General features: G+C 42.6%; 1 protein-coding gene across 1 annotated transcript in view; it reads left to right on the top strand.

Annotated features, from left to right (window-relative positions):
• The window catches only part of SVEP1 (sushi, von Willebrand factor type A, EGF and pentraxin domain containing 1), a 165,879-nt gene that overhangs the window by 132,169 nt on the left and 11,840 nt on the right, over positions 1 to 21,870 (top strand). Inside the window, exons 36-47 of the mRNA XM_029965446.1 lie at positions 42 to 233; positions 2,559 to 2,726; positions 4,766 to 5,438; positions 6,852 to 9,631; positions 10,813 to 11,038; positions 12,155 to 12,310; positions 13,979 to 14,042; positions 14,732 to 14,905; positions 15,823 to 15,996; positions 16,452 to 16,625; positions 16,991 to 17,167; positions 18,672 to 18,842. Coding sequence (XP_029821306.1) covers positions 42 to 233; positions 2,559 to 2,726; positions 4,766 to 5,438; positions 6,852 to 9,631; positions 10,813 to 11,038; positions 12,155 to 12,310; positions 13,979 to 14,042; positions 14,732 to 14,905; positions 15,823 to 15,996; positions 16,452 to 16,625; positions 16,991 to 17,167; positions 18,672 to 18,842 — 5,129 coding nt within the window. The remainder of the gene's footprint in view (positions 1 to 41; positions 234 to 2,558; positions 2,727 to 4,765; positions 5,439 to 6,851; positions 9,632 to 10,812; positions 11,039 to 12,154; positions 12,311 to 13,978; positions 14,043 to 14,731; positions 14,906 to 15,822; positions 15,997 to 16,451; positions 16,626 to 16,990; positions 17,168 to 18,671; positions 18,843 to 21,870) is intronic.

Below are 21,870 nucleotides of genomic sequence, written 5' to 3'. Positions count from 1 at the left end.
AGGCTCTGTGTTTGATGGCACTTTTTTTTTTCCTAACTCAGATGCAATGATGGGTACAACTTAGTGGGCGAGAAGGAAATTCTGTGCCTTGCTAGTGGCGTTTGGAATCATCCTCCCCCCTCCTGTGAAATGGTGACGTGCCCTAGTCCCCAGGATATCAGCAATGGAAAATACATTCTCAGTGGCACAGCCTACCTTTCCTCTGTGTCATACACCTGTGACAATGGATACAGGTAAATGCAGGAACATTCCTGAGCCATATTCAGGCAGCATGCTTGCAAGAAGCTCTACCTTATGTCTGAGAGAGACAAAACTGGAATTGCTCAGGAAGATAAAATACTAAAACAGAATTGAAAAAGACTTCTTTGTATCTTGAAGGTACTTTCTGTATTTTGTCCTGAATTGGTGCAATTCAGAAAAGTCACTCAGGAATTGCTATATGCATATATATGGGATGCTTACATTTTATCATCAAGCTCAGAAAAATATTTTGAATATTCAGAAAAATAGTTGTCATAATTCTTGAAAGTTCTCATTTGTCTTTAAAGATCGTCATACTCCTACAGCTGTAGTGCACATCCAATATTATTTTTGATATTCTTTTACAATGCCTTTTATGAAGGAACCTTCTGGAAGCTACTAATTCACTCCTTGAACTCTTAGTAGTAGTAATTTATTCTAGGCTTTTATTCTGTTTTACATTTGTAAGCAGTTATATTGGAAACGCTTTTTTAATATGCTGCAATTAAAAATTAATACAGTAATGCTATATCCAAGGATGTGACTCTTAAGTATGGGTTTCTGCCTCCCCTGATATCTTCTTGTACCTCTAGCAGATACACCCTGACAAAAGTGGTCTCACACAAACCTGTTTAGGTTTGATTTTTTCTGTGCTTTCCTGCTGCAAACATTTCCTTGTCCTGATGCAGGCAGGTAGGTGAGGTGTGTTCTTTCAGCGAATGTTTTAATCATGTTAAAACAAATGGATACCTCAGCTGCAGTTGAGTGTAGTGTTGTCATAGATTCACATTGTGAGCTTATCTGTATCCCTCTAAACCAGGCAGTGTTTTTAACAATACGAAAGAGGTTTTTTGACTGTGGACTGTGGACATATAGGAAGAAAATACCACATTAGTTTTGACTCTTTTCCTTTACCTGTCTAGCACAGCTTGATGAGAGAGGTCTTCTCTACTGTGGTCACCATTCCAGAGGAAGCCCTCCCAGACAGTGTCTGTCTTATGCGTTATTTCTGTATGTCTCTTCCTTCCTGCACCTCTTAGGTGTTTTCAGTCTTAAACATATTGCCACAGGTAGGCAGAGCCCACTTCCCTGACAAGGGCCTATGCCAAAGCTGTAAGGGTCACACAGGTCAGTGTTGCTCTTTTCCATTAACTGTTCATCCTGGAGAAGAGGAGACTGAAAGGAGACCTCATCACAGTTTACAGCTTCCTCATGAGGGGAAGAAGAGGCACAGGCACTGATCTCTTCTCAGTGGTGGCCAGTGACAGAACCCGAGGGAATGGCCTGAAGTTGTGTCAGTGTTGGATAGGATAGGATATTGGAAAAGGGTTCTTCACCCAGAGGGTGGTTGAGCCCTGGAAGAGGCTCCCCAGGGAAGTGGTCACAGCACCAAGCCTGACAGAGTTCAAGAATTGTTTGGATGATACGTCAGGTACATGGTGTGACTCTTGGGGTGGTCCTTTGCAGGGTTAAGAGTTGGTTAAGTTATGTTAGAAGGGAGCCCTTCTAACTCAGCATATTCTGTGATTCTGTGATTTCAGTCAACTAAACATGGGGGTCTAATACCATTTGAGACCAAGCTGTAGGGAATCAGACACTCCTGTGAAGGGCTCCCTGGTATGATGTGGGACCTATGAGGAACCCATAGCCAGCTGACATAGCAGTTGGAGGCCAAGGATTTCACCCAGGACATCTCAGAGTGGTGTTGCACACCTCTGTTCAGACAACTGTATCACACCTCTTGAACCAATGCATTGCTATTTCCTCAGCTAAGGAAACAAAAAAAGACTATCAACTTCAAATGTTGTGGCCATTCACTCAAGCAAAATCCTTTACCTCCTGAAGGTTTGGGTTTTTTTGAACAAATCTGAGCTGGAGAATTTCTTATGGTCTTCTGGGTGAAGATAGTGATATAAGTCCTTGAGTGAACAGGGTCTCAGATGGAGGCCTAGTTGTAAGTTTAAAGCCTGGCATGGTGCTGATGGCATACAAGTAAATTTTTCGGACAAAACAAGTATTTATTTCTTTTGTGCTCAAAGATGGGGAAAGCTACAGCAAGACTTATGTATGTCTGCACAGAGCATTGATGGCCCACATGAAATCCACCAGCTTTCTCTTCAAAGTAATCTGGAGACAAGCTTTTTTTTTAAAGCGTCAGAGTGCTTTTTCATAAACAGAGGGTGAGATTCTGGCCTCTGCTGAAGTCAGTGAGAGAGACTCCTTGGTTTCACTGGGGCCAGGAAGCAAAACACCTCTCTTGCTCTCTGTTCCTCACTTGGAATGGAATGGCAGCCTTAATAATGATCTTTGTGTCTCAGCCTTCAGGGACCTTCTGTACTTGTCTGTGCATCTTCAGGGACCTGGAACAGCACACCACCAGCTTGCAACATTGTGTCTTGTGGATCCCCTCCTGCCATCAAAGATGCGGTCATCAACGGAGACAACTTTACTTTCGGAAACACGGTCTCTTACACGTGTAAGGAAGGGTATGTAGATTAGCACTACTAAGAGTCGGGACAAGGAGAACTGGTGCACTGTTTCACAAATCCTGTATAACCGCACACTAATTCATTTTTACTACTTCTGTCTTAACTTTCTGGAAGTTAAATGTGATGGAGATTTTTTTTGAGGGCTGTCAAGTTGGTATGATTTTTTTAAAGTTGTTTCAGGGTAGCTGAATACACTCTGGAAGAGGAAAATGGAGAGTAGTAATGGGGAATGATAGATCAATTCACTAGGAAGCTCTTTTCCTTGGAGTTACTACAGAACTAGTACTTCTTTGGTAAACCCAAGGCTCTGATCATAACAAGTCCCTTATGTCTCATTAGGGTGTAAGACCACTGTTTGGTGCAGTGGTGCAGTTTAACAACTATTTGTTGTGGTGTTCTAAAATTCTGCTTCCTTAAAATTATGACTCCTTGTTTATTGAGGTGCACTGTTTTTCATTTATTTCTATCTACTCGGTGCAGTGACCTTTTCAGACCATATCATCAATGATGAGGCTCAATTTTGATGATATTGAGGATGAATGTATTGTTGGACTCTGATCTTGCAAGAACCTTTGTACGTGGTTATCTTTACGGCTTGTGAGCAGTTCCACTGAATTTCCTGAAACTGCTCTGCCTCAAAGGCAGATCACGTATGCAGAACTTTTTAAACCTGAAGTGACTGGAGGATTTTCTACTCCTTCTTGGTGTTAAAGGTTATATTGACAAGCCAGCATTTTTCTTATAAATTTGCTTTGCAGTATTATTTGAAACATATACCCTGAGATTAGCTCAGTTGGTTAGAGCATGGTGTTAATGACACCAAGGTTGTGGGTTCAATCCCTGTATGGGCCATTCACTTAAGAGTTAGACACGATGATCCTTGTGGGTCCCTTCCAACTCAGAATATTCTGTGATAATTGAAGCAAAGTATCCTTATTCTGTTTTCTAGCCCGTACTGTGGTTTTAAAAGCTGCTTCTCTTTCGTGTGGAAGCATTTTAAATGGGATAGGATAGCAGCGTTTAAAGACTATCACAGCTGTCTGTCTGTGACAGTGGATCATATTAAACATTGGCATATAGTAGGCTCTTTTTCTGGAGTACAGTCATGAGATGTGGAAAACAAATCCTGCAAACAAGACAAACTGCTTTTACAGATGTTGCCACCAAAATCTGAACAACTAGTTTCCAGCCTGCAGTTGGAAAGTCACTGGGAGCATTACAGTAGTTATTGTTTCTTTGCTTTCTGTGAAAGCACACCACAGAGATCTCAAAACTAAAGGAAATAGCTGTCAAAGGTACTACACTGTTGCCTGGTGCACGTTTAAGCAACAGTTTTAAATGCTCTGATGAGGAACATGGAGTAAGGCCTGTCACTGCATCCCAGAGACAGATTAGAGAACTACTACACTAACAGTATTCATGTAATAGAATTTCATTGTAAAAGATGAGGTTTTTTCTACTCAGCATTAATTTTTTAATTAACTTTTATTACAATTTTTACAGAGAGTTTTTAGGAAGAAGCTATTATGCAATTCCCTTGTGTATTATTGGAAAGAGTATCTCTGGGTAACTCACTGAAGGGCTTCTCTTTGCTGACAAGTGTGATAATAGATTGATAGGGCTGGTACAGGAACCCAAAAGGCCTTTATGGGCTTTTGATCTCTTTCTTCTCCATTCAGTTTTGCTAAACAGAAGTAATTTCTTGGTAGGATTATTTCTTTGAGGATTGTATGGACTGTTGCAGCACAATGCTAGGGTTTTTATGGCAGTTCCAACCCAAATGGAAGTTCAGAAATGGTAATCATATGGACAGATGAGAGAGAAGCAGTATATACAAGATGTGCCAGGATATCCATCGTTGTGATATCTCACTCATAGATATGTGGGTTTTAAGATTTTCCTTTTGAAGTTGATCATAGCTTTTTTAAAGGATCCTGTTCTTCTGAGGTGCTAGCAAACAAGCTCATACTGCAGGGGCTTCAGGAAACCGTAAGTAGTGTTTGACAATGTTTGTCTTTTTGACTTCCTATCCACAGTTACACACTAGTTGGCCCTGCAACCATAGAGTGCTTAGCCAGCGGCAAGTGGAGTGTGAGCCACCAGCAGTGCTTGGCAGTATCCTGTGATGAACCACCCCATGTGGAAAATGCATCACCAGAGAGTGGCCACCGTCTCTTTGGTGACATAGCTTATTACTTCTGCTTGGATGGTTACAGCCTGGCTGACAACTCTCAGCTGCTCTGCAATGCAGAAGGGAAGTGGGTGCCTCCAGAGGGCAGGGACATGCCCCACTGCATAGCTGATTTCTGTGAAAAGCCATCCACCGTCTCATATAGCATCCTAGAATCCATTAGTAAAGCCAAGTTTGCAGCTGGCTCCATCGTGAGCTTCAAGTGCATGGAAGGCTTTGTTCTGAACACTTCGGCGAAGATCGAATGCCTTCGAGGGGGCCAGTGGAATCCTTCTCCTTTGAGCATCCAGTGCATCCCCGTTCGTTGCGGAGAGCCTCCCCACATTACCAATGGTTATGCCAGTGGGTCCAACTACAGTTTTGGAGCAGTGGTGGCTTACAGCTGCAACAAGGGGTTCTACATCAAGGGAGAGAAGAAGCGGACCTGTGAGGCCACTGGCAACTGGAGTGGCACTTTGCCCACATGCCACCCAGTGTCCTGTGGAGAACCACCACAGCTTGAGAATGGCTTTATTAAGGTACAGAATGAGTTTTTTCATCTGCCTGGTACCATGGCAAACTGAATACACTGAATACACTTTCACAACTGCTGCTGTTGAGGTTTTCTTTTTTCTGTTTTACTCTCATTATAAAATTGAGAAAGCACATGAATGAATGGAATAAAAACAGGGGAAAGTGGGTGGATTTGCGGCAGAATCATATCTGAAAATCATGGAGACTTCCATGACATTTCCTGTAATAAAGTGGGATTTCAGTTAGGAGACTCAAGATGCCCTGTGACATTCAATTGGTTTCCTTAATGTCTTATTCTTCATTTATTTGGTTCACAGATAGCTTTCCAGTACCTTCTAGAGGCACTTGAACTGTTGCCAGTTCACAAGCCTTGCTCTTTTAACTGCTAGGAAAAAAAGTCTGATTTGCAATAGGTAAATCACCTTGGGATTTCTCATCTTTCAGTGTGAGAATACTTCTTTACTGAAGTCAGAATTTCCCTTTCCTTATCAAATTACATTGCAACAAAGCCTGAAGTAAAAAATCTCCTTGTGGCAGCCCAAACCAGTAACAACTGCTTAACCTGTGTTTTGCTTTGATGTACAAGGATAATATTGTGGTAAGGAAGATCAAAAACACTATTATAAAGATTGAACTTTGAATTTTTTAATCATTTTTCTACTGACCATCCCTCATCCTTCTTTAAATCTAACTACCAGATTTGCTAAAAGTTGGAAGGGGAGCAATTGGCATCCCAGTTCCTATGTGGGTTCCCAGTAGTCATAGCAACAATTTCTGTTCAGACTCTCACAGAGATATGTCCTCTAATTAATGCATATCATTCTGTTTTGTCTTCCTTATGTAGGATCACTCCTTCATATATTTTTTTACAATTAGAGACATTTTTTAATACCTCAGTCAGAGCTCAGCCTGCATCTTTGAGGTGCTTCTCAGTTGCCTGCTCAAGGCCCTGCACCTGCGTGTATGGCATTTATAAACATCTCCTTGTAGCTGTACAGTTGAGGGCTCCAACCTTAGGTACAGCTGTAAGCTAAAGAATCATGACAACAATAGGCCATTTCATGGCAGCTTCTCCTGACCCATTTCTTTTCCATCTTCCTGTCCACGCATTTTTTGGCTTCATGGGTCAGGAAGGGAGAAAGCAGGGGAATTATTTTCTAGCTTTTGCTTTTTAAGCCTTGAATTTTCTGTTTTCTTCTGGTAGTGCTCTCAGATTTCCTGACAGCAGAGTGCATCATTTGAGGTGAGACATTCTTTGTCAGTTATTTGCCTTCATTCCTTTTCAGACATCCTTTACGGCTGCCAAGGATTCAGCTAGAAGCTAGACCAGGAGAACACAAGAAATTAAATCAGTCTCCTGATTTGCCCTAATCGTATATCTTCATTTCAGATGTGTCCCTGTCTTGTCTGTTTTACAGGAAACAACTGGACACTTCTTTGAGAATCAGGCAAATTATCAGTGTGAGTCTGGTTACCAGATGGTTGGGAGCTCAGTGTTTATCTGCCAAGCAAATCGGCAGTGGTACAGTGAGTCACCTCCTTACTGTGCTCCCCTCAGCTGTGGAAAACCACCACCCATCCAGCATGGCTACTCCAAGGGAGAAACTTTTGATATGGGCTCCAAAGTGGAGTTTTTCTGTGATGAAGGCTATGAGCTGATTGGAGATGTTTCCTGGACATGTCAGAAGTCTGGGAAATGGAGCAAAAAGCGAAGCCCCAAGTGTGTGCCAACAAAATGTCCAGAACCACCCTTGACAGAAAATCAGCTGGTCTTGAGGGAAGTGACCTACCAAGTTGGTGTTGTACAGTTCTCCTGCAAGGAAGGTTATGTTTTGCATGGCTCCTCTGTACTAAAATGCTTGCCCTCCCAGCAGTGGAATGATTCCTTCCCCTTCTGCAAGGTTGTACAGTGTTCTGCACCTCCCTATATCCCCTTTGGTGACCCCTTGACTTCATCCCTTCATTTTGGTAGCACTGTGAAATACATCTGTGTGGATGGGTTTTTACTGAAGGGTGAGTCCACCATCAGATGCCAGGCTGATGGCTCATGGAGCTTGCCTTTGCCAGAATGTATTCCTGTGGAGTGCCCCCAGCCAGAAGAAATTCAGAACGGCATAGTTGATGTGCAGGGCCTCACCTTCCTAAGCACAGCCCTCTATACATGTAAACCAGGCTTTGAATTGCTAGGGAACACAACTGTCCTCTGCGGAGAAGATGGACAGTGGCTTGGAGGAAGGCCAGTTTGCAAACCTATTCAATGCCCAAGGCCTAAGAAGATCCTCAATGGCAAATATTCATTCACAAACTTCCATTACGGGCAGACGGTTAGGTATTTCTGTGACAGAGGTTTCCAGCTCCAAGGGGAGGAAACGCTGAGGTGCCTAGAAACAGGAGAGTGGAGTACAGAGGTTCCTTCTTGCAAAGCCATAAATTGCCAACCCCCTCAGCCCATTGAGAATGGTTTTGTGGAGGGTGCAGATTATAGCTACGGGGCCATGGTCATTTACAGCTGTGTGCCAGGCTTCCAGCTGTCTGGCCTTGCCATGCAGACTTGTGAAGAATCGGGCTGGTCTAGCTCCACACCAGCCTGCCTTCCAACAGACTGTGGCCTGCCTCCTCACATTGACTTTGGGGAGTACGTGCAACTGAAACATGGGGAAAGACGTTCTGACCAGGAGGGTGTCACAGAGAGTCCCTCCCTTTCTCTTACGTTGTTGGCCGACAATTTGAAAGACTTCCGAAGTTCCTTGAAGGAGGACAGTGCAATGCAGCTCACCACTTTCTTATTTGGAACTGTCATTTTATACACATGTTACTCTGGCTACGAGCTGCTAGGAAACCCTGTTCTAGCTTGCCAAGAAGATGGGGCTTGGAACGGTACTGCCCCCGCCTGTGTTTCAATAGAGTGCACCTTGTTGTCACCCCCAGAGAATGGTTTTTTACATGTCACTGAGAACACGCTCGGCAGTGCCGTGCAATACAGCTGTAGGCCAGGATTCACACTCATTGGCTCTGACACACGACTGTGTTTGCCAAGTCGGCAGTGGAGTAACACTGCTCCTTACTGCAAAGCAATCACGTGCAATTCACCCGCCCAGCTCATGAACGGGAAGATAAGAGGGGGAAACTACACATATGGTAGTGTTGTCTACTATGAGTGTGATCCTGGTTACCAGTTAAATGGCCCCACAGAGAGGAGATGCCAAGAGAACCAGAAATGGGATGGCAATGAACCGATCTGCATTCCTGTTTCCTGCAGCCCACTGCCAGTTTTGGAAAATGGTCAGGTGACTGGAGAGGAGTACACATTCCAGAAACACACAGAGTATAGCTGCAATGAAGGTTTCCTGTTAGATGGGGACAGGAGTAGAGTCTGCCTTGCAAATGGAAGCTGGAGTGGAATCACTCCAGTTTGCAGAGCTGTAACCTGCCCCATGCTCCCACCTCTTCCCAATGGAAGAACTATTGGCTCAGATTTTAGCTTTAAGAAAGAAGTGCACTATCGCTGCAATGAAGGATATAGCCTGCAAGGAGTGTCTACACTTACCTGCCAGAGTGATGGTACTTGGAATTCAGAAGCTCCACATTGTGAACCGGTTATTTGTGGACCCCCTGAAGACATCTCCCATGGCTTTCTGAATGGCTCAGGCTTTACCTATGGGCAATTTGTCCAGTATGTGTGCTTCCCCAGTTATGAGCTGCATGGCAATCCTTTACGGCAATGTCTGTCCAATGGTTCCTGGAGTGGGAGCCTTCCATCTTGCCTACCCTGCCTGTGTCCTACACCACAGATTCAGAATGGGGTCGTTCTTGGTACAGATTTCAGCTGTGGGATAAGTGCTCAGTTTCAATGCCTGGAGGGCTTCAAACTGCTGGGGCCTTCAGAAGTCACCTGTGAGGCACCTGGCAAGTGGAGTTCTGGGTTTCCTCGCTGTGGGCAGATTTCCTGCGGCTCTCCACCCGTCATCCCCAACACATTTATCAACGGGAGCAGCTCTGAAGATGAGAACACCATCATCTATACCTGCTTGACAGGTTTTATCATGAAGGGGAGTCCGGAACTGACTTGTGTGGAGACTGGTGTATGGAAGAAGCCATACCCAAGCTGTGAGCTGTTAAGTTGTGGCCCACCACCACCTGTCCCAAATGCAGAGATTCTTGGGAACACTTACACCTATGGGAGTAAGGTCCAGTACAGGTAAGGATGATGCTGCTATTCTGTTTTCATAAAAAGTCGCTGAAGGAATGAAGATGAAAGGTTAATGTATCCTCAGTTAGTGCCAGTTTTCACATGCTCAGATTGACAAATCTCATGTTCCCATGCACTCTATGAAATATTATTTGGATGACTTGTGAAAACTCCAGAAAGGTATTTCAGCCTGTTGAGCTGCACTTCTCCACTGACTTTAATTTCCCATTTGCTTTCCTCATCTTCTCCTCTGAAACACTGGTCTCAACATACAGGTTTTGTTAGCAGGTAACAGCAACAGCCAGCAGGGTATGCAATTTTTCTCCCCTTTTGGCACTGTATTCATGCTTTCCATCTGTTTCAGGTGCCTGTTGTAATACATATGGGCTCATCTCTCTCTTGTCCCATTTTCTGTGCTGCAACACTGTGCTGTCAGCAAGTCAGATACTGCTGTCAGCAGTCCTTTGTCAGATACAAGAGTGAGGGTTTTTTGGTTAATGTCCTGAAGTGTGTATGCTGCAGAGCTCTTTCCTCCAACAGGAGGAATGCCTTATCAGAAGAAAGATGGTTTTCTGACAGAAAAAGCAAATAATGGAATGGGACAGAACTAGGAGATGGCAAGTGGATGAATTTAACAGTATCAGTTATTTCTATGAAGCTTTGACAAGGTGAATGGGTTACTTGTCACTGCCATTCTACAAGTGAACCCACTTGTGATAGCTCTTGGTAAAACACCATGTGGAATAGAACAAATCAGCCTTAAATGTCTAAATAAATGGCCTGAGGCTTGGTTTGTTCTTGGAAAAAAGTGAGATCATCTTTAGAATTACATGGTGTTCCCACATACTGTTTAGCTCACCAAAGACTCTCCATGCAAAAGGAGGGGCAGTGTAGGAGCTGTACTAAGGCATTCAGTACCCTTCAAGCACTAAAGCCACAGGCTCACTTTCCGTTGTGATGCTGCAGCAGCATGAAGCAACCGGAGGTGAAGTCTAAAGTCTCCAGCTCTTGCAACAGAATGAACCCAGTACAGACATGGTCCTTACAGGCTTACCTTGAAATAATAGAGAAATCTCAAGGTATGCTTATTAACAACTAATGCTGAAAAATTACTGTCCTGACTTTCTAATTTATGGGTTAGCTCATTCCTAGCTGTGTCTCTGTGGTCAAGTCTTCATGCTGTGTTGCAGATGCCTGGAAGGCTACACAATGGTGACAGAGGTGGATGTATGCATTTGCCAGGAAGATGGACAGTGGTCTCCTCAAAGTATTTCCTGTTGGCCCAGGAAGTGTCCCCTCCCAGGAAATATCACTAATGTGATGGTACTTGGGAACAACTTCACTGTGAACACAAGCATCACTTTGTCATGTGTAGAAGGCTATGTTCTGGTGGGAGCAAGCACATCTACATGCAAGGTATAGGTTTTTTAGCACTGTTTTATTTTGATGGCATTATTGAATTAGGAGTCCTTCTTATAGCATTGTAACCTTTTGGCCTTTAATTGGACACAACAAAAAAATTCAAAGCGTATCCTGTAAAATATAATATGCTTACTTGTTACCCAGTAAGAACAATTATTAGTTTTCTATGTATAGACCCTCAAAACTAGAAATTAATGATTTCTTCTTCTATCAAAAGCTAATGCTGTCCTCTTGTAAAGCATTTGTGTTATCACATTTCAGGCATTAAATCATGTCTGCGATTTTAAAAAATTACATCCAAGATTTCTAATGTATTTTGAGGATTGTATACAGAGCACTTTTTGTTCAGACTACCAGGCAACACACATTTGAATCCACTGCACACCTGTAGAAACTTGAATCCTCTGTATGCTAAAGAACAAGCATCCTCATCAGTTCCACTGTTAATCTCTTGTTACATTAGTTGCAGACAACTTTGTCTTAAGCATGTAAATAGACTTTTAAAGTCAGTAAGTATGCTTAAATGAGAAAAGCTAAGCATGCGTGTTTTTGCAGAGTAAGCACTTCACAAGGAAAGGTTTTCCCCTTATTTTGGGGAAGATCTGTTTGTTTCAAACATCTCTGGAAGTAGGATTAGGTATCTTTGAGAAGTATTTATTTAGGTATCAGACTTCCCTTAGCAAGTCGGGGAAGGTAGCTGAAGCACTTAGTCGTGGTGTTAGACGTTCAGCCAAGAGAGAAATACAAAACTTGAAATCAGGCGGATGTAGTTTTCTTTCTCCTAATGTGTTCCCTGAGCAATTAGGTGACCTTGTACAAATGAACTTGCTTTTCCAAGCTGCTTTTTCGCATTTTACTTTTTGTTCCTTCTGTCTTTTAAGTCTTAAGCTAAGCATTCCTGCCAAGGTTAAGATCCAGTCTATGTTGACATCTTAAAAGTGTTACTTAAATTACTGAGTTTTATTAAGAATTTCATAGATAGAATTACATCAACCGCATCTGTAACCCAAGGCAATTGGATGCTTCTACTATAATTTTTCATTTTCATTTATATATGACTTAAGCATATAAAGTGGGGCCTTTACAATTCTCATTACATTCATTTTTCAGGAGACTGGTATGTGGGTGCCACCATTTTCTGATGATATCTGCATTCCTGTGTCCTGTGGAACCCCAGAGTCTCCAGAGCATGGATTCGTGGTTGGCACTAAATACAATTACAAAGATGTGTCTCTTTATAAATGTGACTCTGGCTATGAATTACAGGTAAGTAAGCTCAAATCTCCAGCACTTTAAACCTGTAGTTGTCATTTTCAGTTCCTGTATGATGGCTGTGGACTGTCTGGTCCTCATTGATGCATTCCCTTAACTGGCACAGAAGCTGGATATCTGCTGGTTTTGTTATTGCCAGTGGAATGCTCCTGGTATGACTGGAATGGTCTTGAATGACTTAAGAGTATAATTGAAGCAAATATAAGAATCCTATTCAGGGATACATGTCCAGCAGATATCTTTCAGTGTTGGGCTTTTTTTTTTTAAAGGAAGCCCTCTGCAAATACAGCATTATACATGCTTGTGACCATAAGTGATGGAAGAGTTAATTTCTCATGTATTGCTCCATTTACCTGGTTCTCGGGACAGAGTGAGATTGCATTCTTCCTTCCATTTCATAATCTCATAAGCATTATGTCTGCTGCATTGTGCCTTTCAGACTTAAAGCTCCTGATAAACTCCACTGCCCTCAGTTCTATGACATTGCTAGATAGTATTAAAGTGATATATCAAAGAGATTCCAATTTTTTTAATGGCAGCTTTATTCCCTGATGGAGAATGAATCAAAGTTCTTTCCAGTGTTTTTATTATGGCTTTTATCCCTACCTGAGCTCTGGAGGAGCACTGCTTTCCTGGTATCAGGAGTCAGGCTAGCGAGTTCAGAGCTGCCTCAGGTGTGTTTTCAAAAGCTGCAGTGAATTTAGAAATGCTGAGCATGACCTCCACCATCCCCAGGTGATGGCAGTCATGAGGTGGTGAGGTGTTCTTAGGACAGAGGCTGGGTCTTAACACTGGTTTTGTGAGCACCAAGCAGAATGCAAGATATTGCTTCCTTTGTACTATCATAACACCAGTAATAAATTGAGAACTTCATGCATATGAATTCACTGAGAAGTTAATTCACTCAGTCACTTGGTATAAGAATATGAAGAATTTGGAGAATGCTTAGCTAACAATGCATTTATTTTTCATTATCTTGCCAAATATGCAATATCCCTAGGGATGGAGGTGTTGGTATTTGGACAGAAAGGTAGAGTTGCTGTTTCAAGTAATTTTTGGAGGTAATAAGCCTGTACTTTCATACAGTAGCAAGTTCTTCCAAGTTTTCTATTCCAGTTTCGCCATCTAGTGTCAATCTGTCTCCCTGCTGTTTAAGAGAAGTTCTGTTTTTTCCTTTGTGAAGCAAAATCCATTGGGTGTGATATCATACAACAGTAGTCTTACAACAACAGAAATAATGTCATTTATAGGCAAATTTAACAAATGAGCGCTTGGGATGTGTTCAAATCATCACATCACATTTATAAAACATGAGCTTGTACTGTTGTTGAAAAAATTGCTAGTTAGATTTCCTGTGACTACTGGAAGGAGAAAATTTGTCATCATGCCACATGCCTGGGAACAAGAATGGTAAAACTGACAAATAAAGATGATACTTCAGGAAGAAGGACAAGAAAACTAACTGGTCCTACAAAAGTTTGATTTAGAATCACTTTGCAGGAAGTTCTACCCAAGTAGACTTGAGCTGTAGCATTTAACTTTCTCTTTACATGGGCTACATGTGAAGAGAAAACCTCCTCACCTTGCTGGATACTAAATTTGATGGGAGAAGAGAGTTAACTAAGTAAAGCTGTTCTTTGAGCGTTTTCTTTTCTTTCACAGGGTGATGCAGAACGGACTTGCCAGGAAGACAAGCTTTGGAGTGGCACAGTGCCGGTGTGCAGAAGTACGTTCCACCTGAGTCTTATCACTTAATGTTGGTCAAGGGTGATATTACACAACAGAAAACACTAATGCACGTTTTGCTTTATAACTCATGCTGTCTGCATTTACCTAAAAATTTGTGGTAAGTACCACTGTTAACAACCTGGAAGAGTTGCAGAATTACTGGTATGTGCAGGTAGTAGTGTGAAGGAAATCACCTTTCTGCCTTGCTCCTGCTGTCTGCTCTGCAGACAGCTTCCAGGTTCAAATAGTTTTGATGCTTGAGGTCATGATTTTTGGGGTCACTGAGGGCCTCTGAACACATTAGTTGCCAGCAGTCACAGGTACTTAGCATCCTCAAGTGTAACTCTATTAATTCTCAAAGGTACTTCACTTCTGTGAGATGTCACTGGCTGCAGTGCCAAAATAGGAGTTTCTACGTAAATGTTTATATGGACTTCAGCTGTTGGCTGAAAGTGGCAACAGTTCCTTGAGGCTTCCTGCCAGCACAGCCACAATAGATTTTCTGTTCAGCAAGAACTGGAAACACCAAGCACGATTCTATTCTGCCACTCAGTATCAAATATCTGGCAATGACCAGACAACTGCTGTGCTCTTTCCCTATTTCTCAGAGTAAAACCTGTGGAGAAGCTGTGAACAAGACAGGCCATGTATGTTATGTTTGATTGGAAAGTATTGCTTACATTACAGGAGTATCATGTGGACCCCCAGACATGATAGAAAATGGATCTGTTCAGGGAGAGGAGTTCCTGTTTGGCAGTGAAGTTTTTTACAGCTGTGACCCTGGCTTTGAGCTACAGGGACCGAGCCGAAGGATTTGCCATGTTGACAAAAAGTGGAACCCTTCTGCCCCTATATGCATCCGTAAGTAGCAAGCAGCGCAACATGATGTCCAGGAAATTTAAGAGTGCTTTGGCTGTCTTCCTCTGTCTTCCCCTGCAGCAGGGGGGGGGCTGTAAAAGGAGGAGCCAGGAGAAAAGCCAGCAGAGAAGTTATCATTGGCAGCTCCTCACTGATCTGAAGGAAGCTCCTTCTGGCACATTAAAATGGCATAGGGTCGTGCTCAGGTCAGTAGAGTGGGAGTATTCTGCGGAGCCTTGGACATCATGCTTGTCCCTGCCATGCCAAAGCTAATATATTCTGACCACTTCTGAAGACCACGACTGTGCTCCATAGGATCAAATCTTGGCTCACTGTGCAATAGAAGATGGCTAATTGTGGGAGCAAGGAAAGAAGGATTTATTACTTATTTCATACAGCTTATAAATAAAATGCCAGTTATAGTCTTTACAAATAAATGATTTTCCATCTTCTCAAGGTGGTATCATAGTCCTATCCCTTGCATTCTTCTCTCTCACCTTTGATGAATTTGCCTGGTCTCCACAGTGTGGGACAAGGGGTCAAGATCCTTCTTAACTAATGTCATTTTTCTTAAGCACATCTTGAGATGATCTTCTACTGTAGGGGAGCAAAGGAGACCGCAAATGCAGCATCTGGCCTACTCAGAAATATTCCACATAGCTCTGTTGGATTGAACACCTCAGAGCTTGCAACACCTTCAGATACATTTGGGCACATTCTCATATGTCTGCAATGTGAACCCCAGGAGAAAGAACAGGGAAGGCATTGTATAACCCTTCTCCACATAATAGTTCACAGCTTCTTGCTTCCTGCCTTTCCATCAATTCAGTGTGCGAACAGAGCTGTCAGACAGTGTGTAACTGACAGACAGAATAGCCTTCATTGTGTGTATAAACCCCAAAAGTTTTCTTCTCTCCTAGAAATTACTTGTGGGCTGCATCCTTCCATAGAAAAAGCAGAGGCCATTTCTACAGGAAGCACATACAGAAGTAATGTAACCTTCGTGTGCAACTCCGGATACCATCTTGTTGGGCCCCAGAATATCACATGTCTTGCAAATGGGAGCTGGAGCAAACCCTTGCCATTGTGTGAAGGTAACTGTTCGGTTTCATGTCCTTGCGCATTCCGATCTGGGATAAGCAACAGCTCCTCCCTTATTCATGCATAACATATGATCCAGGGATTATGTTTCTAGAAACTACTCTGTAATGTAGGGTTTCTGGATTATCTGTCAGTATCAAGAAAGAACATTTTACATGTTCTGCCCTACTGACCCTGTATGAAGTCATAAATGTGTCCTCTCTTCCCCATCACTGACACATTTTACTGACCTGAAAAAACATAAGGCTGCGGCTTTTCACCATTACTGGGAGGAGCTCCTTCTCTGGCTTGGCTGCATTTCCTTCCCTGGGCTACTGAACTCTCCCTTAATGTTCTTCATGACTTATTAGTCTGTGGCTGCTTTAAACATATTGTATGACTAATTTAGGAATTGTTGGAAATCCGGGTCTAATGTCAAGCTGAATTAATGAGACCTCTGTCTTTGCAGAGACCAGATGTAAAGTTCCAGTTTCCTTGATGAACGGGAAGGCAATTTATGAAAACAATACAGTTGGCAGTACAGTAACATATCTCTGTGAGAGGGGATACAGCTTGGAAGGAGAATCTGCAGCAGAGTGCACAAGAGATGGAAGATGGAGTAATCCCTTACCTCTCTGTAAACGTATGTGTTCACTTTGTAATGGAAAAGGGGTCTTCATTTGTAAGCATTACAGGCTACTCTTCCTTTAAACTGACAGTAAATCAAAGCAACTTTCACAGATCTTTGTGGAAATGCAGTGTAATTTTGTTCTGGACCAGCCATGAGCAGCATTTATTCTTGTAGTTTAAAAAATAGGTTGGGCCTAAATTGGGAGATTAGTTGGTGTGCATCCCATTTTTGCAGAGGAACAAAGGGAACACCTTCTATTTCTATTGCTTTTCATATGATTTGGTTTTGAAATCCACAGAAACTGTTCTGAAGTGTTCTCTTCCTTCCATCCCTTTTTCTTCCCTTCTCCTTTTCCCTCACACCCTTTCTTTGAACAGCAAACCCTTGTCCTGTGCCTTTCATAATCCCAGAGAATGCCCTTCTGTCCGAGGTGGATTTTTATGTTGGTCAGAATGTATCCATCAGGTGCAGGGAAGGCTACCAGCTGAAAGGGCAGTCTGTGATCACCTGTAATGCTGATGAGACCTGGACTCCAGCAACAGCTAAGTGTGAAAGTAAGTACAAGACATGCAGTTCCGCAGGGGTTGGTACTTTCCAGAGAGTTTGTGACCACAGCTGTATCACACAGGAGCTTGGCAACACAGACCTGTCAGGAGAGCTCTCCACCCAGATGCAGGCATTCTGGAAAAAGCTTTTGTCTACCATTGCCCTATTGAGAGATGAGTCACTCTGAGAGATCCAGGCACATAAAGATTACCTAAGAAGCTCTATGGAAGAGTTATGTTTTCTTTCTTTGCAACAGAGTTATTTCTTTAAAAGGATCCAGACTACATCTGTGTGGGTTGGTGCCCCAAGAGCATTCATCCTACTATCTACTAGGCCCTTCTGTAAATTTCTTCTCAATTTACCTTTTGCAAGCCCTGGAGCTAGGATTTGTTGTTGGATACCATAAATATCCTAAGAATGATTCCTGGGAGATTATGAGTGACGAGACAAGAGTTGTAGCGAAGGTGCTGCCTTTTATTTTATTTACTGATACTGACAGAAGACATCGTGTCCTTTTGCAAGCACGTCTGAAAGTCTTTTGGCTTCTTGCAGGCAATATTGTTTAGATTTGTGGAATCATAGAATGGTCTGTGTTGGAAGGGACCTTAATGATCATCTAGTTCCAACTCCCCTGCCGTGAGCGAGGGTGCTGTTCACTAGATCAGGTTGCTCAGGGCCCCATGCAACCTGGCCTTCAACACTTTCAGGGGTGAGGCATCCAGAGCTTCTCAGGGCAACTTGTTGCAGTGCTTCACAACCCTCTGAGTAAATAATTTCTTCCTAACATCTAATGTAAACCTGCCCTCTTTCAGTTTTAAAGCGTTGCCCCTTGTCCCATATCTATCTGCATTTGCAGAAAGTCCCTCTCCCTCGATTTTTATGATTCCTTAAGATACAGGAAGGCTGCAATGAGGTCTCTCTGAAGCCTTCTCTTAGCCATGCTGAATAACCCCAGCACCCTCAGCCTGTCCTCATAGGAGAGATGGTCCATCCCTCTCATCATCTTCTTGGCCCTCCTCTGGACCCGCTCTAAGAAGTCAATGTCTTTCTTATGCTGAGGACCCCAGACCTGGACTCTGCTCCAGATGGGGTCTCACAAGGCCAGAGTAGAGTGAGATAATCACCTCCCTTGATCTGCTGGCCACTCCTCTAGTCATGCAGCCTGGGATACAATTGGCTTTCTGGGCTGCAAGTGCACACTGCTGGCTCATGTCCAACTTCTCATCCATGAGAACCCCAAAGTCCTTCTCCACAAGACTGCCCTTGATGACTTCTTCTCTCGGTCTGTGAGGGAAAGCACGTGCAGTGCTTTGCACTTGGACTTGTTGAACTTCATGGGGTTGTCATGGGCCCACTTCTCGAGTTTGTCCAGGTCCCTGGACACCCTTTTACTGATTTATCATCACAGGTGTGTCTCTGGCTCCTGCCCTGGACAGCATTGTGTCCAGGTTTAGAAACTGTATCATGTAGGCATTGCAGCTCACCTACCTGTGGATTATTTCTTTTGTTTAGAGATATCTTGCGGTCCCCCAACTCACATAGAGAATGCTCTGATTCGTGGTAGCTTCTATCAGTATGGAGACATGATCACCTATTCATGCTACAGTGGGTACATGCTGGAGGGGCCCCTGCGGAGCATTTGCTTAGAAAATGGAACATGGACAACACCACCTACCTGCAAAGGTAAGCCTTTTTTAATGAATAGAAGCATATTTTAACTTTCCGTAAGCACAGAGCTTAGCTGCAATAAAAATCAGATTGAAATTTTTGCTAGTTTCAGTGCAGTCATAGTTTCACTCGGGGCATTTAAAGTCCAGGTTGTTGCTTTATTTCCAAGTGAGAGAGGGCTTCTACAGTTTTGCTCTTAGTCCATGGTAATCTTATAGTTTCTTTCACTACAGTATTGTATCACAGAGGGAGGATCTTTTATACTGTCATCATTTGTAAGAAAATGACAGAATCAGCCATCTTTTTGACAAGCTGAGCTGTTTCAGATAAGCGCTGCCAGTCAGTTTTTCCACAGTCAAAAATCAAGCACTGCAGAAAACAAAATAGAACAAATGGGTGCTTAGTCCCTCACTAAAGTGTGACAGCTCTAAAAATTGATTTGCAATAAAACGAAGACAGATTGATACAGCTCACTAAATAATACACACTAAGTACTGATAGAAAATCCATGAGTTTAACAAAATACCAAAAACAATGTCTAGCCTGTCTACCCTTGACATACCAGCAGGTATATGTAATCTTTTGGTCTATTGAGCTAAAACATTCACTTGTTTAAGTTACAGAATTAACTCTTCAGTACAGAAGATTCAAATAAATAAAAAGTTTTGAACACAAAATGGGGGAAACAAACACAAAACATATGAGACAATAAACGCAACACTTAAAAATAGATATAAGCGTATTCAAATACTAACTTAAAACCATGGAGAAGGTGTAGCAAAAGGGTTCCGGGCTTATAGGGCATTGGTGGAAGAGATATTGCCATCTACCATATCCAAATCAGAAGCTTGACTAGCCTTCTGCTGATGAGTTAGCTCCACCATGGAGTCTTTTTGGGGAACAGCCACCATATGGCAAACTGACCTTTAGGTATTTTGTTTAGAAAGCAAAAAACCTTAGGACACATCAGTAGCCAGTCACAAGAAGCCCCATTCTCTAGGCTTGAGAACTCACACAGAAGAGAAAAGGTTCCAGAACCCTCACCTGGGAACAGTGGAGCCATTATCCGAGTTGTCAGTTTTGTATCTCCTCCTGCAAGTCTCAGCTCCCCATGTCAAAATAGAAGCAACAATTCTTCCTCCCTCAGTGATTTTCTGTTTAGGTCAGAAGCCCTTTGGAGGTGGAGGATTCTATACTGTGCTAAGCCTGACTAATCAAGAACCCCTCGTCAGTTTCTTTTTTTTTGTACAAATTCTGACAGCAAAATGTTATGAATGCTAAGACCTAAGCTAATTGAGTTGCCCTACTCCTATGAAAGCAGGCACTCTGTTAAAATTCTGTATCTGATTATGCCTAAAAATCACTGATCAGTAGACCATTTTGAGGAGACCCAGAGCCAAAGAAGTGGGCTTGTAACTCCTGAACATTTCAGGAATCGAGAAGCTGCTCCTGGAAAACTGTTTTCTCTTGTTTTTGTAAACAGGGCTTGCCATTGCCATTAAGAATCACCCACTGAGTAGCCAAGTAGAGAAGATCTACAGTAAAAACACTAGAGTTATTTCAGATGTCATGAGGTATCCAAAAGTCCTGTTAGAAATTTACATTCTCAAAGCACCAGGCCATTTTTTAAAAGTTTGTCAAGTTTGAAAAGTATGTCTTAATTTCTTTCTAAACTGTGATGGCTACAGAATTCAAGGGATCTCTGCTACTCTGCCTAAGATAGAATTCACTAGCAAAATTATTTGGATATTATCTCTTTAAGATTGTGGCACTTCAGATTCTTCAACTGCCCCTTTATTATCGCCAGCATTACTTTTTGTTTTTATTTAATATTTATTAGTTACACAGAACCCACCTACGTTATGCCAAGGAATGTAATTTTGTGCTAAGAGAGGTTCTTGACAGTGGGTATCAACAACCAAGAAGGGCTGATCTGCAAAGCATTGTCCTGTTTGCAGTAGCGTGAAGTCTACTTGGGCTGTTCAGAGAAATATGTATTAGGGAAAATTATTTCAAACAAAGTGATGAGGTGGATAGAAGATGAGGGTGGAAAACAAAGCAGAATAACCTGTGTATTAAGGGAGGGGAATAACAATTTGCCCCCTCTTTTCACCTGAAAGGGGAACTAAAAAGAACTAAAGGGGGGAACTAAAAAGAACTAAAAGTGTTTCTGAGAGGACTGTCCTGCATTTTCATGACACATGGCAAAATAATCTTTCAACTGCTTTTTAGTTCATGTGAGTGATTTGCCTAACAAAAGTCCTACAGGACCCAAGCCTTTGTGGTCTACATCAGAAGCAACATGAAAGCGCTCTTTGTAATGACTCATGCTGCATTTCTTGTTTATGGCTGTATGAGTTGATTATTAATGTGTCCTGAGCCTGCTTGGAATGTTCTGTCCTGGTTGAACAGGTTAGTTAACATAAATATTATAATTAAAAGCAGACTTCGTTAACTTCTTTGGAAAGGCTCTCACCACAGCTGCACTTGCCTGAATCACCACTGGTTAGAGGTTGCAGGCCAGATTCTGATCTGAGTTTCAGGGGTGGAAGTATTAGCCTGGATCTCCTGATTGTAAATACCTGCAGGACTCAGCAGGCTGCACAGATGCACACAGCTTACCTGACTCCAGTTTTTTCTTTCTGAAGTGCTCTAGAATCTGTCTTGTCTGTTTGCCCTCTGCAAACATCTTGCTGACCAGGAGTGGTCAGTGTGGAGCTGCCAACCAAAAAGTTCATACCCCATCAGCAAACAAGAGCATTATGAGAGGGAAGCTGAGGCCTGGAGGAAATTGTTAACTTGCAGGGAATCTTTTTGGCAAAGCTGAGAACAGATAAGAGAACTTTTTTCCCCATTCTTACCCATGTTTGTCTTGCAGCAGTGCAATGCTTCTGTGTCCTGTGAAGATAACTCACAGGCATGGACTTACAAGGAGATCTCAAAAGATTGATACCATGGATGTGAGATCTACTGCCAGTAACTGAAGTCACAATTCATGGTTCCTATTCTCTCCACAGTACATCAGGACTGCATTTGCCCTGCT

The sequence above is a fragment of the Manacus vitellinus genome, unplaced genomic scaffold, assembly GCF_001715985.3.
Source record: "Manacus vitellinus isolate BGI_N305 unplaced genomic scaffold, ASM171598v3 scaffold_9_pilon, whole genome shotgun sequence".
NCBI lineage: Eukaryota > Metazoa > Chordata > Aves > Passeriformes > Pipridae > Manacus > Manacus vitellinus.
The sequence above is the reverse complement of the archived record's forward strand: the minus strand, read 5'-3'. Positions and strand labels throughout refer to the sequence as shown.